The sequence below is a fragment of the Elgaria multicarinata genome, chromosome 22 (assembly GCF_023053635.1).
Source record: "Elgaria multicarinata webbii isolate HBS135686 ecotype San Diego chromosome 22, rElgMul1.1.pri, whole genome shotgun sequence".
Lineage (NCBI taxonomy): Eukaryota > Metazoa > Chordata > Lepidosauria > Squamata > Anguidae > Elgaria > Elgaria multicarinata.
The window spans coordinates 10,860,031-10,874,850 of record NC_086192.1 but is presented as its reverse complement, the minus strand read 5'-3'; the positions used below and the strand labels follow the sequence as shown (position 1 = coordinate 10,874,850).

The 14,820-nt window shown below is 46.0% G+C and overlaps 2 protein-coding genes across 2 annotated transcripts in view; both read left to right on the top strand.

Annotated features, from left to right (window-relative positions):
* DOC2B (double C2 domain beta) overlaps positions 1-3,477 on the top strand; it is a 93,065-nt gene extending 89,588 nt beyond the window's left edge. The window contains exons 7-9 of the mRNA XM_063146487.1: positions 1,517-1,598; positions 1,935-2,031; positions 3,155-3,477. Coding sequence (XP_063002557.1) covers positions 1,517-1,598; positions 1,935-2,031; positions 3,155-3,291 — 316 coding nt within the window. The 3' untranslated portion in view covers positions 3,292-3,477. The remainder of the gene's footprint in view (positions 1-1,516; positions 1,599-1,934; positions 2,032-3,154) is intronic.
* A 5,378-nt stretch (positions 3,478-8,855) lies between these two features.
* Positions 8,856-14,616, top strand: LOC134412784 (pinopsin-like). Its single transcript, XM_063146796.1, has 5 exons — positions 8,856-9,204; positions 9,897-10,079; positions 11,279-11,424; positions 12,719-12,958; positions 14,473-14,616. The coding sequence occupies exons 1-5, from the start codon at positions 8,856-8,858 to the stop codon at positions 14,614-14,616; spliced, it is 1,062 nt and encodes a 353-aa protein (XP_063002866.1).
* Positions 14,617-14,820: the final 204 nt, after the last annotated feature.

The window sequence follows — 14,820 nt, the reverse complement described above, 5'->3', positions numbered from 1 at the left end:
GTTGGGCAATCTATTGTGATTAGAGCAAGACTGCAAGGTTTATTCAAATAATTGGTAGATTTAGGGTGAAATCCTGCTGGCTGAGGAATACAGGGAGTTGGAGGAGTTTTTCTGTCCAAACTGGCAGAATATTAGGACTATTTTCTGTCTGAACATGAATAGGGTTGTAGGACTTTTTCTGTCTAAACATGTATAGGATTGTAGATTTGTTTTCTGTCTGAACATGCATAAGGTGGTAGGATGTTTTACTGACTAAACATGCATAGGGTGGTGCCCTTGGAATACTGTCTAAACATGCATAGGATTTTAGGACTTTTTTCTGTGTGAACATGCATAGAATTTTAGGACTTTTCCTGTCTGAACATGCATAGGACTGCAGGACTTTTTTCTGTTTGAACATGCATAGGATTGTAGTTTTTTCTGAATATGCATAGGACTGCGGACTTTTTTCTGTCTGAACATGCATAAAATTGTAGAACTCTCTTCTGTTTTAATATGCGTAAGATTGCACCCTGATTTTTAAAAACTGACTAAGAAGGTTTCTCCAAATTATAAGACAGCAAATTTTGGGAGGTGCAAGAGAACCTCTTTTTTTTTTAATATAAGGATTTATAAAAACTTTAGGTGGCGAGCATTTCCTTAAAAGAGGTATTCTCCCTTGAACTGGGCATCCCTTCTAATAGAGCAAGGGTGGAGGAACATGTGGCTCTCCAGATATTGATGGACTACAAGTCCCATCAGCCCTAGCTTTCATAGTCAATGATGAGAGATGATGGGAACTCCAGTCCTGCAATATCTGGACACTCATGTGTCCCCTTCCACTGTAGCAGAGGACTGTCCTCCACAAAGTAGGGCATCTGATCACCCTAGCCAGGAAGTTGGATTTTTAGTGTAGACATGCTATATCTATAACAATATATCTATAACATGCTATATCTATAACAATAGTAATAATTAAAGAAGATGGCCATCTGTCTGTCCAGCCACCTATCAGCAGACCCTGGAACCTAGACATCTCAAATTTGGCATGCATACTAAGGGGGCCCTCACAGTGTGCACCTCAGGGCTACTTTGTTTTTGAAATGCATTAATTAATTTAAATGAATTTAAATGTGTCTGGGTGGTCGAAACCTGAAGTAACATCTTCAGCCACTAGGGGACAGGTGTCCACTAACCAGAACATAGCTTTGCAGCCCATACAGTTTGATACCAGGGGAGATTAGTAAGGCAAGTGACAGCATTATGAACCTGTCCCCTACTGTGGGGCATCACACACCCACACACACATCAGACTATGTCCACTTCTGACTGCTCCTTGTTTCCTTGAAGACTCCACCATGATCAAACTGACGGTTCTTCCAACCCATGTGACACTGGGTCCATTCACTAATATAGAGAGATAGGCAGGCAGATACACTGACATACAAGTTGCTCTTGTTAATGTGTTTTACTATTTTTTAACTCGTGACACAGATTACGGCAAAGGTCATCGATGCTGTCGGCTCTTTCCTTACAGATACTTGAAACCAGATGAGGACAAAAAATCGAAGCACAAGACAGCGGTTAAGAAGAAAACCCTGAACCCTGAATTCAACGAGGTATGTCTGCTTGGGTTGTGGGAACTTGCCCTCTGTCTATGCAAGAAGGGGGCGCTAAAGCCGAAGCGCACAGAGTCCTACGCAGCTTGCTAGCCTAGGCCTCAGCCATGGGTCACGTGATTTGGCTTCAAGCCCCTGGCCTTGTAGAAGAACAGGGGTCAAGCCTTTGGCTGAGGTAGGCCACAAGCTTCCCTACTTGGCTTTGGCTACAAATGCCGACCAATGGCAAAACTCCATATCGCGCCACCCACTGATTCAAGATGGCTGTCCCATCTTGGTATCTTGAGTGAAAGGTTTGACCCATCACCTGAATGCGGAGTTCTCTTTCACCTGCAGGAATTTTGCTATGAGATAAAGCACGGTGACTTGACCAAGAAGACCCTAGAGGTGACGGTGTGGGATTATGACATCGGCAAATCAAATGATTTTATCGGTAAGTCGGAGGTTCCGGAGGGAGCCGGGAGATACTTTTGTAGATCCTGGACTAAGCATCTCCTCGACCCAACCCTTTCTCTACAATGGTATATCCTCATTAAATCTCTTTGCGCAACCTTTGCGAGTCTAACTCCGCCATCGTCGGTTGCTCCTAAATCTCCTCTCGATATGGAGAAATTCATTCAGTTCGCATCTGAACAGCAAATTTTCTGAATTTTTCCAGTTTCCCCAATTGCATTTGAATGCGAACATGCATAATTTTGCACGCCTGGGGCACCATGCGAAGTGAAACTCGGAAGAGTCCCTTCTCTAAAGTTTGCAGTGGGGTTCATCGATCCAAAAAATGTGTGTGTTGGGGAAAACAATGGTCAACGTCCATCATATTAGGAAAATTGCTTGTGGGGGGGGAAAGTGTATATTCAGCCAAAATGCATACAAAAATGAATGACATAGGAGAAAGGAGAACAAAGATACTTATGAATTTTCATGCACAATTACAAAAAAAAAAAAATCTCAACATTTGGGCAGAGCCGAATTTAAGACTGGAGAAATTCTCGATGTTTAAGAGAAATCGAATTTAAGACTGGAAAAATGAGGAAATGAAACTGACAGTAATTCATCCAAAGTTCTCCTTGTGTTTTAAATGACTCAAAAAGAGCCTGCAAATTACTGAAGGGTCCTGCACCCATAGCTAGAGGACAACGCCCCCCCTTAGCTATTGGTCTCAGAAAGCTACAGGGAGGTGGCATGATTTGATTGAAATGTGTCATTTCAGGGATGGAGTTTGTGGATTTTAATAAGGGCATCCTTAATTCACCGGAGACTCTCCTGTCTCTGGTGATATCAGTTGGTTGCCATTTTGAAAGTGGGCTTACTCCTTGATTTAGACCACAAAGGGGTATGTTCAAATTCCACCAGCAAACTGGCGATTTTTGGGCCACTGCAAATTCGGTGGTGGAGGGTGAGAGAAGGGAAGGGGGTGCATTTGGTACAACCCAATCTTTAAAAATGAGAGAGAGAGAGAGAGGTGAATCCCTCTCGCTGTGTTGCTTTCCCCTAGATCCGTCTCAGTCCCCAGTTTCCTGACTCCGCCTGTCCATTTTTCTCCCCTGTTTATCCAGGTGGCGTTGTGCTAGGCATCAACGCCAAAGGGGACCGTCTGAAGCACTGGTTTGACTGCCTAAAAAACAAAGACAAGAAAATTGAACGTTGGCACACGCTCACCAACGAGCTTCCGGGAGCCATTCTCAGCGATTGACTTCTCCCACCGACCTGGGGGACCTGGGAGAGCCTATAGCACACTGCCCGATGAAGGAACAACCGTTGCCTTTGGACTACCTGTTTACTCTCTTCGGTGGGATGGGTCCCAAATCGGCAAGATTGAGGGCTCCAGTTGAGAGCCCTACGTGACGGTTCATTGGCAGGGAACTCTTTGAACCCCGGACAACGCCGTATTCTTTTCTGTTGTTTGGCAAGCTTCAGTCCTAGAGATTTCTCCAGGATGCCTTCGAAAATCACTCTTGCAGCAAGTTTAATGTGTGTGTGTTGGGGGTGGAATGGGGGGGGAGGGAGGGGGGCTGGGAAAAACCGACAGGCCTGCATGCATTAGAACCGTGACTTATTTGGTATACTAAATCCAGTTCTTGATGCCTTGTGAACCCAGTGGGAACATGAATGCACAATATATCTATATCTATATCTATATGCGGTTCAGGGAGGAATTGGGTTTGGGGGTTTTTTGTATCTGTAGCTAATACAAATTATTTCTTGAATCTCAGAACTAAGCGAGCCTGGGCCTGTCATGGGTCATTTTCTGCATTTAATGTTTCCAGTGATCACGTTTTCAGTGTGAGTGTGTGTGTGTACAGGTGGGTTTGCTTTTCGTTTCCCCCCCCCCTCCGCCAAATATTTCAGGTAGGGATGTTGGGATTTCGTTGCGCGGATTGTCTTTCGTTCCGTCATCCGCTCGTCGACGGGATCAGGGGTTTTTTAACCAGAATTTCAGCCTACTTACTTAGTCAGTGCAAATTCGCACTGGCAAACCTTAACAAAGGTGAATTAGTGCAAATCCCGCCCCCACTAGAAAAGTGAAAAACCTGTCCACAAGTCCACAGAATCCACATGACTCGGAAAAGCGGTGGCATCCGCGGGTCGGAGTCGTAAAAATCCGAACTCTTATGAATTCGGGTCTCTGTTTCGACAAGCCGTACAAAACAGAAATGTGATAAAGGGCTGTGTCAGTGGCCAAAGCGATTCCTTTCTTCCTGGCCCTGCTCCCCCTGTTAGGAGAAACACAAGAGGCCCTCAAAAAATCGCCTAGAGCTTTCCACTGGTTTCAGAGAATGGTCTGTGATCAGAGAACCGAGGCACACCATTGCTCTGTAAAGGCCATCAGGGACCACACTTCCCTCTCTGTGCAGCTAACACTTTGAAGAAACCACGAGGAGTCTTTGTTTGGGAACTCTGTTGCCAAACTTCAACACCACTATCTTCTCTCTCTCTCTCTCGGCAACTTACTGTCATCTTTTGTGGAGTGTGAGATTTAAAGGAGATCTTTCTCTGTCTCAGTTGGTGAGGGTTTACATCAGAGCTGGAGAAACCAGCAGGGCAGGGCCGGATTAAGGCCATCTGATGCCCTAAGCACAGCCCCATAAAGGTGCCCCTTTGGCCCTTCCATTGCTTAGTCGGCTAGACATTAAGACTCAATAAGTGCTGAACGTGAAATAAGACATTAAAAACTCAGTTTTCTTCAAGGCCACCCCCCACCCAGGCAATGATTATAAAAACACTGAAATTCATGCAGAAAATGTTGGTAAGTCAAACATACTGAACTCATAGAATCATAGAATAGTAGAGTTGGAAGGGGCCTATAAGGCCATCGAGTCCAACCCCCGCTCAATGCAGGAATCCACCCTAAAGCATACCTGACAGATGGTCGTCCAACTGCCTCTTGAAGGCCTCCAGTGTGGGAGAGCCCACCACCTCCCTAGGTCATTGGTTTCATTGTTGTACTGCTCTAACTGTCAGGAAGTTTTACCTGATGTCCAGCTGGAATCTGGCTTCCTGGAACTTGAGCCCCTTATTCCGTGTCCTGCATTCTGGGATATGTTGAGACAAAGATTGTCAGGAAGTTATGTCAGATGACGTCGTGGGACACATAGAGCCTAAAGTTGGTTGATTGGGTGCAAGAAAATAAATCACAAATAATAAATATTTGCCGCTCTTGGAATATCCCGCTAGGCCCTTTCTATGAATCTGGAATTCCTTAAAATTAGATGGCTACAGCTATGGTGCCAATACTCTGTGGTGCCCTAAGTATGTGCTTATATTGCTTAAAGGTTAATCCAGGGCTTCAGCTTGGAAACTTGACCTTCTGCTTCGTTCAATGACTGAGGATTGACTTCCATGATCAATCTTTTCTTTTTAAAACCAAAATAATTTGGCTTCTTCAAACATGATTCTGCTGATAGTCAAATGCAGACTCCTTACATAAGAGATGGTTTCTCCTCTGTGTCCATTTTCTTCTTCCTTTCAGAAACTCACACATTTGTCTGGACTTTCCATTGAAACGCAACTGTATCCGTTTCTCCTCTCTTGGACAGGATCCCACAAGAGTAGTTTACAGATTTCTCCAGCTATTCTGAGATGTTATTTTGATACCTATGATGCTTCTTTCTGTGGGCAAGCCTAGCGAGAGAAACAGGAAATGCAAAAAAGTACTTCCTGTTGTGGAAGTTGACCACCTTCTAGGCCGCCTTGAGGTCCAGCATTGGGCAAAAGGCGGGATACAAATAATAATAATAATAATAATAATAATAATAATAATAATAATAATAGTGTTCAAAATCTCCCCAATACAATTGGTATCACAGAGGAAATTGGGTTAAGGGGACTGCCCATATATGTATTTTTTGGACCACAAAAGATTTTTCTGCTATCAGCCATCTTCTTTCCTTTAAAAAATTAAATAAATAAGGTATTCCTCTCTAAAAAGATGTTACTTCCAGGAAATCTTCTTTCATAGAATATTTCCAGCCTCATACTCTTTTAGAGTACACTAAACAAAAGTGCATGATATTTTAAAATGATTTTTTTTAATTTATTTTGTCAGATTATAGCGCCAGACTCATTTTCTGTTGTGTTACTTTTCTGTCACTTTAAACGGCAAGATATTTGGTGTTCTACAGTAAGGCTCAAATTACCTTTGAACCTTTCTTGCTATTTCCCATTGCCTAGGGTGACCATATGTAAAGGAGGACAGGGCTCCTGTATGTTTAACAGTTGTATTGAAAAGGAAATTTCAGCAGGTGTCATTTGTATATATGGAGAACCTGGTGAAATTTCCTCTTCATCACAACAGTTAAAGCTGCAGGTGCCCTGCCCTCTTTTAAATCTGGTCACTCTAGTATAGCTCCTGCAGCTTTAACTGCTGAGATGAAGAAGGAATTTCACCAGGTTCTCCATAGATACAAATGACACCTGCTGAAATTCCCTTTTCTATGCAACTATTAAAGATACAGGAGCCCGGTCCTCCTTTTCATAGGGTCACCCTACCATCGCTGTTCGACACAGATGAGAAAGCAGGAAGGGCTGATAGTAGATTTTACATCAACAAACCAAGTCCAAGCAAAAAATAAATAAAAACGTTTCACATCTCACACATGAAAATGCCCATCAAGGTTTTCAGGATGGCTATAAACTTCCTCTCTTGCAACTCTGTTGCATGGGGCAAATGAAATCCTTCCAGCACACATTAACGGTGGGGTAAGGCGGATGGATTTTCCCCCCCCCGCACACTAAAAATTTGTCCAGTGCAGGGCAACACACCATCACGTGTGACACGGCCCATGGAACAGCCAAGGTGTACGCCTTTTTTTCTCAAAGATAAATTCTTTTCGACAATGCGGTCCGTTTGAAGCACGTCTTCTGGCCCTTGTCCTGGTTTTCATGCCGACATGTCCACGAGGATCCTTTCATTTTGTATCAAAGCCTTTTTTTACCTTGATTGTGTATATATATATATATAAATATATATTATACAACATATAAATATATAAATATATATTTAAAAAACAAACAGACCTATCGCATGCCAGTTGGTGGTTGTCATGCAAACAAACAAAAAAGACTTGTTAAATGTTTGATACTAATGTTTTGCTACTATGTGACGGCTGCATAAGACAGTCCTGACCTACATCTTCACAGATCAATTTTGTATTTCAGTATTATTATGTGTACCTTTTTTGTCAGATTTGTTTAATCTTTATAAATAGAACCTCAAATGGATAAATAAATGCATACATAAAACCACAAGCTGGTGCAGGGAATGCTTATCGAATTTGTAGATGGTACAAAATTGGGTGGGATAGCTAATACCCCGGAAGACAGAAACGAAGTTCAAAGTGATCTTGATAGGCTGGAGCGCTGGGCTGAAAGCAACGGAATGAAATTTCATAGGGAGAAATGAGAAGTTCTACAGCTTGGAAAAAGAAACCCCGCCAGGCCTGGTTTCATTGCACCACTGTATAAACTAACATCCTAAAAATATATGTAAAGACAGACAGAGGGCATGTCTAGACCTGCCGATATCCCAGGGATCGCCCCTGTGTGTCCAGAGGCAAACAGAGTTCAGGCAGGGCCGGAGGCAAAAGGCATAGTCAGGAGAAACAGAAGGTCAGGCAAAGCAAGGTCCGGGATTGCAGGTAGCCAGGAACGGGCTGCAGCAGCCACAGGAGACCGTGCTGCTGTGGCAAAGCTGGAGTGGAAATGCAGTTCTTATATGATGGTGCTATATAAATAAATAAATAATAATAATAATATAGCCCTTTACTGGCTACTGGATGATGGGAGTTGTAGTCCAATACAGCTTGGGGCGGTACGTTGTGGAAGGCTGTGTAGAGGGGCCAGGTTTATCAACTCCAATTCTTTTCCATATCCTACTGATCTCAACAACCCTTGCATGTGGTAGAAAGTAGTGTCAGACTCAAAAGGCAGGCAACCCAGTGCCTGCCAAATGTTTTGGACTGCAACTTCCATCAGACCCAGTCAGCACGGCCTATAGTTGGGGATTATGGGCGTTCTAGTCTGAAATGTCTGGAGGGCACTGGATTGCCTTACCTTGCTCTAGGACACCTCTTAAAGTCATGTGCGTGGATGTGAGGGGTGTCGCTAGGCACTTAGAAGAATCGGAACCCAGAACCGTAAGACAGAAATTAGCATAAAAATTACCGCTGAGCTGAGGGTGGGGGAAACATTCCACTGACAGGAATGGACACCCCTAGCTGCAAACCTGCATGGGAATTAAGCTGAGATTGAATAATTAAAAAAATCCACCAAGGGCTCTACAGAATAGATCCGGGGCACTGAGAAATAGATTCAGGGCATGGGCCTTGCTAAACCCACCCCTCGCGCCACCTCTGATGTGAGTGTAAAATCTACCTACCGCTGTACTGCTGTGTCAGCAAGGCAGAACAATCAACGTTTGGGATCATCACACAGGGTGCGGATAATCGCATTATTTCTTCGCACGCACCTTGTTCTATCCACATTTTAACTGAGTAACGAAAGCCTGAGCTGGCATAAATTCCCACTCAGTTAAATGGGGGAGATTTCATTCCCTGTAATCAACTCTGAACTTTTATCTGGCTTTTCGGGCTAAACGCTGATTATCGAGCCCCAGGCTTAAGTAAGCTTAAGGGGGTTTTACGCCAGGGTCTGCTTTGGGATCCTGAGAGCAGCACCTGTGTTTTCTATAAAGGGGGCCTACAGACCTTTGTGGAGGTTGATCACCGCCCTTCGTCTCAGCCGATCAAGGGGTCGGAGATGCAGGCTTTCAACACTCCCTGGGACAAGGTGAAAAATGGAACACCCGGCCCCTTTGATGGGCCACAGTGGCCCCACCTGGCCCCACGGAGTGTCTACACCTCGGTGGCAGTCCTCATGGGACTAGTGGTGGTCTCGGCCGCCGTGGTGAATGGTTTAGTCATCGTGGTCTCCGTCCAGTACAAGAAGCTCCGTTCACCTTTGAACTACATCCTGGTGAACCTGGCCGTGGCGGATCTCCTGGTCACCTTCTTCGGAAGCACAGTCAGCTTTGCCAACAATGTCCGGGGCTTCTTTGTGTTCGGTCGGGCGGCGTGCGAGTTCGAAGGCTTCATGGTCTCCTTGACAGGTAAAGGACACTCGGAACGTTCTCATGATGGTACCCAGAAACAAGCGTAGACCCAAAATAAAGGTAGTCATGAAACCGTTTCAATCAAGTTGGGTCTTCTGATGTCCAAGGCTCCTTTAGTCGCGGCATTAGGAAGGTTGAGAACCACTGGGGTAGATGGTTGGGCATCCATTACTTTCTCAGTCTTCCACAACATGCCACCTTCCAGAGGTTTTGGACTAAAACTCCCCGCATTCCTGGCGATTGGCAGTGCTGGCTACAGCTGATTGGAGTTGTAGTCCATACTTTTGGCAGGCACCTCATTGGGGGAGGCTGGCTTATGTTAGAAATGGAACTTTACGGAAGTAAGAACATAAGGAGCGCCACGCTGGATCAGACCATCTAGTCCAGCATTCTGTTCACACAGTGGCCAACCAACTGTCAAGCAGGAGCCCACGAGGAGGACACAGGTGCAACGACACCCTCCCACCCATGTTTACTGCCTCTGATAATGGAGGTAGCACTTAGCCATCAGGAGCTTTTGGCTCCACCCACTCCATCTTCAGCCCCGCCCATCTCTGAAATGGAAATCAGCCCATGGGCTGAAAAAGGTTTCCCATCCCTGATGTAGTTGCAAGTTTCCTAGATCAAGGCAGGACTACAAGTCCTCTGAGTTCCCCTCTAGGTTTATAATTCTATGACCCTCTTTTCAGGGATCGTGGGTCTCTGGTCTTTGGCGATTCTGGCCTTCGAGAGATACCTGGTGATCTGCAAACCTGTGGGCGACTTCCGCTTCCAGCGAAGGCACGCTGTGATTGGCTGTGTTTTCACGTGGGCGTGGTCATCGCTTTGGACAGTCCCCCCACTATGTGGGTGGAGCAGCTACGTCCCAGAAGGTTAGCAACCCTTGGAGTCCCATCCATATCACCATCAATGACAGCAATGTGGGAGAAGAGAAAAAGAAAGGTTTGCTTGATCATTTGATGATATTATTTTGAAAAAACACAATAAAATCCTTTAGGAGCTTCTCATAACAATAGAACCTGGCAGGAAAATTGGGACAGGCAACAGGAATGACTTCTTCACATAGAGTGTCATTTATGTAACTCTTTGCCCCTTCAAAGCCACAATGGAGGTCTAGTGATGGCTACTAGTCATATATTCAGGCTCCAAGTTTAGTGGTGATATGGATTGGATCTGATGTTCATGTGACCTCCGCAGGATCATGTGGCTGCCAACTGTGGGAAAAAGGATACCAGGGCAGATTGGTTTCTGGACCCATCCAACTACTCCCTTTTTCTTATGTTGAGGGTTCACTGCCACTTTAATTGGGAGATGCCTTTGGGTTAAATTGCACATTGAGTTAAAAGCTGACCCTTTCTTTTTTACTTTATTGTAAGCGCATAGGCATCTGGTCCAGATCAAGACCACTGTGAATTAGTACCAAGTTTGGTCAAATCTTCCCACCCAGCTGCTTTCTCCCCCAAAATGCTGCCCACAAACATGGGGACTAAAATGGAGGGAACTCTATTGGCACCACTCGGGTTCTCCAGATGTGTTGTAGCCCAACACATCTGGAGAGCACCATGTTGGGGAAGGCTGCAGGAGGGGGGATTTGTAAAAGTATGACACAAAGGACTATAACCAAATAATGCAGTGGAGCAAAGTTGTGCCATCTCACATCTTCCATTCCCGCATGACAGCGGAGAGACGCAGGACTGTGGTTTTCAGCAGCAGTCCAATGTTGTTGTCTACTTTTCCAGCGTCCCTTGAAAACTCAGATCTGAAGCTGAGCACAGACAGAGCTTCACTGATGCGCTGGGAATGTCTAAGATAGTGATTTGAATGGATGGCTAAGATGTTCTCTCTTTGGAACACAGGAAGCTTTTTTTAGATCAGGCCATGCCACTGATCCCTGACCTTTTCAGCCGGAGGTTGTCGGGGATCGAACCAGAGATCTTTGGCGTGCAAAGCTAACGGCTGAGCTCCGGGTCTCTTTCCTGCCTTTGATTGCTTTGCACCACCGTTCCCTTTCACAAAGGCCTCCATTTCTCTGACTGCTTGAGCCGAGTTCTCTCACTGGCTTGAATCCTAGGTCTGGGAACGTCCTGCGGCCCCAATTGGTACACCGGCGGAGGCGGAAATAACAGCTACATCATGGTGTTGTTCGTCACCTGCTTTGCAATCCCTCTGGCAATTATCCTCTTCTCCTATGCCAACTTGCTTATGACCCTGCGAGCGGTGAGTACCAAAGAATACACACACACACACATACAGGGTCACGGGTCAGCATGGTCAGGGGCCCACATTGTGGCTGGGGGGCCCTGACAAGATCCCCGTGGAGTTGCTCCATCCTGCTGGTTCACCTGCCTCTTGCTCTGGCCTGGACAACGGTGGTGGCAAGAAGCAGAGGACACAGACTCCTTGCTCCCTGCCTGTCAAGAAAGGAAGCGGTAGCCATGATGAGGAAGAGGAGGAGGAAGAGGAGGAGGAGGAGGAAAAGCAGCTGGCAACAAAGGTGGGTGAAAATGTAGACTCGCTGGGCCTGTTCAGACAACACGCTAAGCCATGGTTAGGCCGCTAACTCTGCAGCAAATGATTAGTGAGTGTGTTTCAACCATGGTTATGTAGCCACCATGGTTACTTAGGAAGGGTTCACACGACACACTAAGCCATAATGTTTAGCTCTAAATGCTTAACCACCGTGGCTTAGCGTGTCATCTGAACAGGGTTAACAAAGGAGGCCCATGGAGGGTTACTCGTCCAAGGGGGAACCGAGTTTGAGGAACCAATACTAAGGGGACAGGGTTTGAGAAGATATTTACTTGTTGTTTTGTGAATGGACGTGTGTGTGTGTTGCCCAGAGCTTGAAGGCACATGTATCCCTTTTATGCTGCTCACCACAGGTGCCGGTAAACATCTTCAAGAAGCAGGTACCACTTTTCAAGGTCGCTCTCATCAGGATCTTAGGCAGGCTGTCCACTAAGTTGTTCTACTTTGTTCCTGCTTCTTGCTAGCTTTAAAGAGAGAGAAAGGGTCAAGTAGCAGGCAACGGTCAAGATGTCTCTCTGTCTAAAACTGACCACAGTGCACAAAAATTGTGCTCCATGGACAAATAGATGGACAGCTAGGCTAGATGGACAAATAGATGGACAAACAGACTAGATGGACAGATAGGTGAGATGGACAAATACATTTGTCCAGAGCAATCCAGTGAAACTCCACGGTCCAGTTGGGAAACCGCAGGCCACATCTGGCCCGCAGCCTGGAGGTTCTCCATCCCCATTGGTAGACATTTCGGGCAACAAGGCATAGAATCATAGAATAGTAGAGTTGGAAGGGGCCTCTAAGGCCATTGAGTCCAACCCTCTGCTCAATGCAGGAATCCAGCTTAGACAGGTGGTTGTCTAGCTGCCTCTTGAAGGCCTCTCGTGTGGGAGAGCCCACAACCACCCTAGGTAATTGGTTCCATTGTCGAAGCTTTGCCTGATGCCCTGGAGTAGTTGCCTTGACGTTGCCCTCGTCCTTCCTGTAGGTGGCAGCTCAGCAAAAAGAAACGGAGACGACGCAGCGCGCGGAGAGGGAGGTGACACGGATGGTGGTCGCGATGGTGGTGGCCTTCCTCGTTTGCTGGCTGCCCTACGCCAGCTTTGCCATGGTGGTGGCCATCCACAAGGACCTCATCATCCAGCCAGCGCTTGCTTCTCTGCCGTCGTATTTCTCCAAGACAGCCACAGTGTACAACCCCATCATTTACATCTTCATGAACAAGCAGGTAAGCATCTTGGAAGATGGCTGTTAGAAGGTTCAAAGAACTTTGGGGATTGCTCGTTCCTTAGGCCAGGTGTGATCCACTTGTGGTCCTCCATTCTTCTAAAGACCACAACCTAGGCGGTTTGAAAAGGCTGAAGCCCAGCATAAGGGGAGTGACACCCTATACCACATAATTGTGGGAATTGTAAAGTTAGCCCCAATATATCTTCAAGGAGTACACAGCAGCCCGCATTGGCCACTGACGAAGACCTCTTGTCGAAACGCGTTTGGCCTTTTTCTACGTTGCTTTAGTTATACATTGGTCTGTGCAATATGTTATTGCACTTTTAATGCAATATTATTGTTCATCTTTATTTTGTTTTTGTATATTAAATATTATGGTTTCACTGTATATAATGTCCTCAAATTTTTGTTGAGTATTATATGGTTGTTTGTTAAGGATTTTACCTTTCCTTGCTCTTGATGCAACTCCTGCCAACATTGGTGTTGTGGGACGAGGGCTCATAAGGACACAGCCCCGGCACTTTTTTTTATTAGCAGGGACATTGAGGTCATCTGCCATCACCACCCCTCCAAGTTCCGTGTTTCCTCTCAGCTTAGGTGTAACCCTCACAGTAGCTGACGGTGGGATGAACGCTCCCAGCAACAATATGTAGTGAGCCATCCCTGATGTAATGCAAAGTATTTGGGACTGGAATGGGTAACAAAGACTTGATAACTGTATAAAAGGCCTGTACCTGGTGGAGATTAAGTTTGCTAGAATTTGTTTGTTGATACGGATCGACACAAGCAGCCTGCGTTTTTGGACATGGTGGATCTGGGTGTGTGGTCATGATGAGCACCAGTGGTAGGCTCAACTTCTGGAGGACCACCAGTTCCCCACCCACCCTGACCAAGGCCAAATAGGATCTTCTTAATTCTGGGACACGATGACGTAAGTACATTGGAAGAGCCATGTTGGATCAGACCAAGGGTCCGTCGATATTCTGCTGACGCAGCGGCCAACCAGCTGACTGTGGGAAACCCACATAGCAGGACATGAATGAAATAGCATTCTCCTGCCCATGCTCCCCAGCAACTGGTGTACACAGGCATACTGCCTCTGCTCCTGGAGGTAGCATATAGCCATCAGGACTAGTAGCCATTGATAGCCTCCACCTCCATGAATTTGTCTAATCCCCTTTTAAGGCCGTCCAAGTTGGTGGCCATCACTACATCTTGTGGCAGTGAGTTCCACAGTTTAACTCTGTGCTGTACAAAGTAGTCCTTCCTTTTGTCTGTCCTGGATCTCCCACCCATCAGCTTCATGGAATGACCATGTCAAGTTCTAGTATTATGAGAAAGGGAGGAAAAAACCTCCCTATCCCCTTTCTCGACATCTATCCATCTCATTGAGACCCCTCGGTATAGCAGGCCCTAAGAATTTCGTCTCGCCTGGCCTAGCCGCTCACGAGCCCTGAAGCCCCAATTGATCTTGAGCAAATTTCCCTCTCAGTGTCCATTTTCCTCCATCAGTTCCGCAGCTGCCTCTTTCACACGATGACTTGCGGCCACAGGCCGTGGGCTACACAAGAAACGACACCCGGCATGATCAACATCCCAGGCGGTCAAACTTCAGGTTCAGAGGGGACTGGGAACAAAGTGACGCCTTCTTCGTAAATCCCTGGACGGACGGAGACCTCTCGCCTGAGAAAACGCAGTTCTCATTCCCGTGCTCACTGTGTGAAAGAATGTGCGCCTTTTGAATACAGAACCCCAAGAAATCGGCATCGGCATCTTTCATCTGCTGCAAAGGAGAAATTGATGAACTCATGAAGTCCGTGTGTTTTGGTTTTCGCTGGTTTTCCCTCTTAATTTTTATTA

Excerpts from the sequence above, each read along its gene's own strand:
- LOC134412784 (XM_063146796.1), top strand. The coding sequence starts at position 8,856 with ATGCAGGCTTTCAACACTCCCTGGGACAAGGTGAAAAATGGAACACCC. Across the intron at positions 10,080-11,278 it reads GAGCAGCTACGTCCCAGAAG|GTCTGGGAACGTCCTGCGGC; the intron begins GTTAGCAACCCT and ends CTTGAATCCTAG. Across the intron at positions 12,959-14,472 it reads ACATCTTCATGAACAAGCAG|TTCCGCAGCTGCCTCTTTCA; the intron begins GTAAGCATCTTG and ends TTCCTCCATCAG.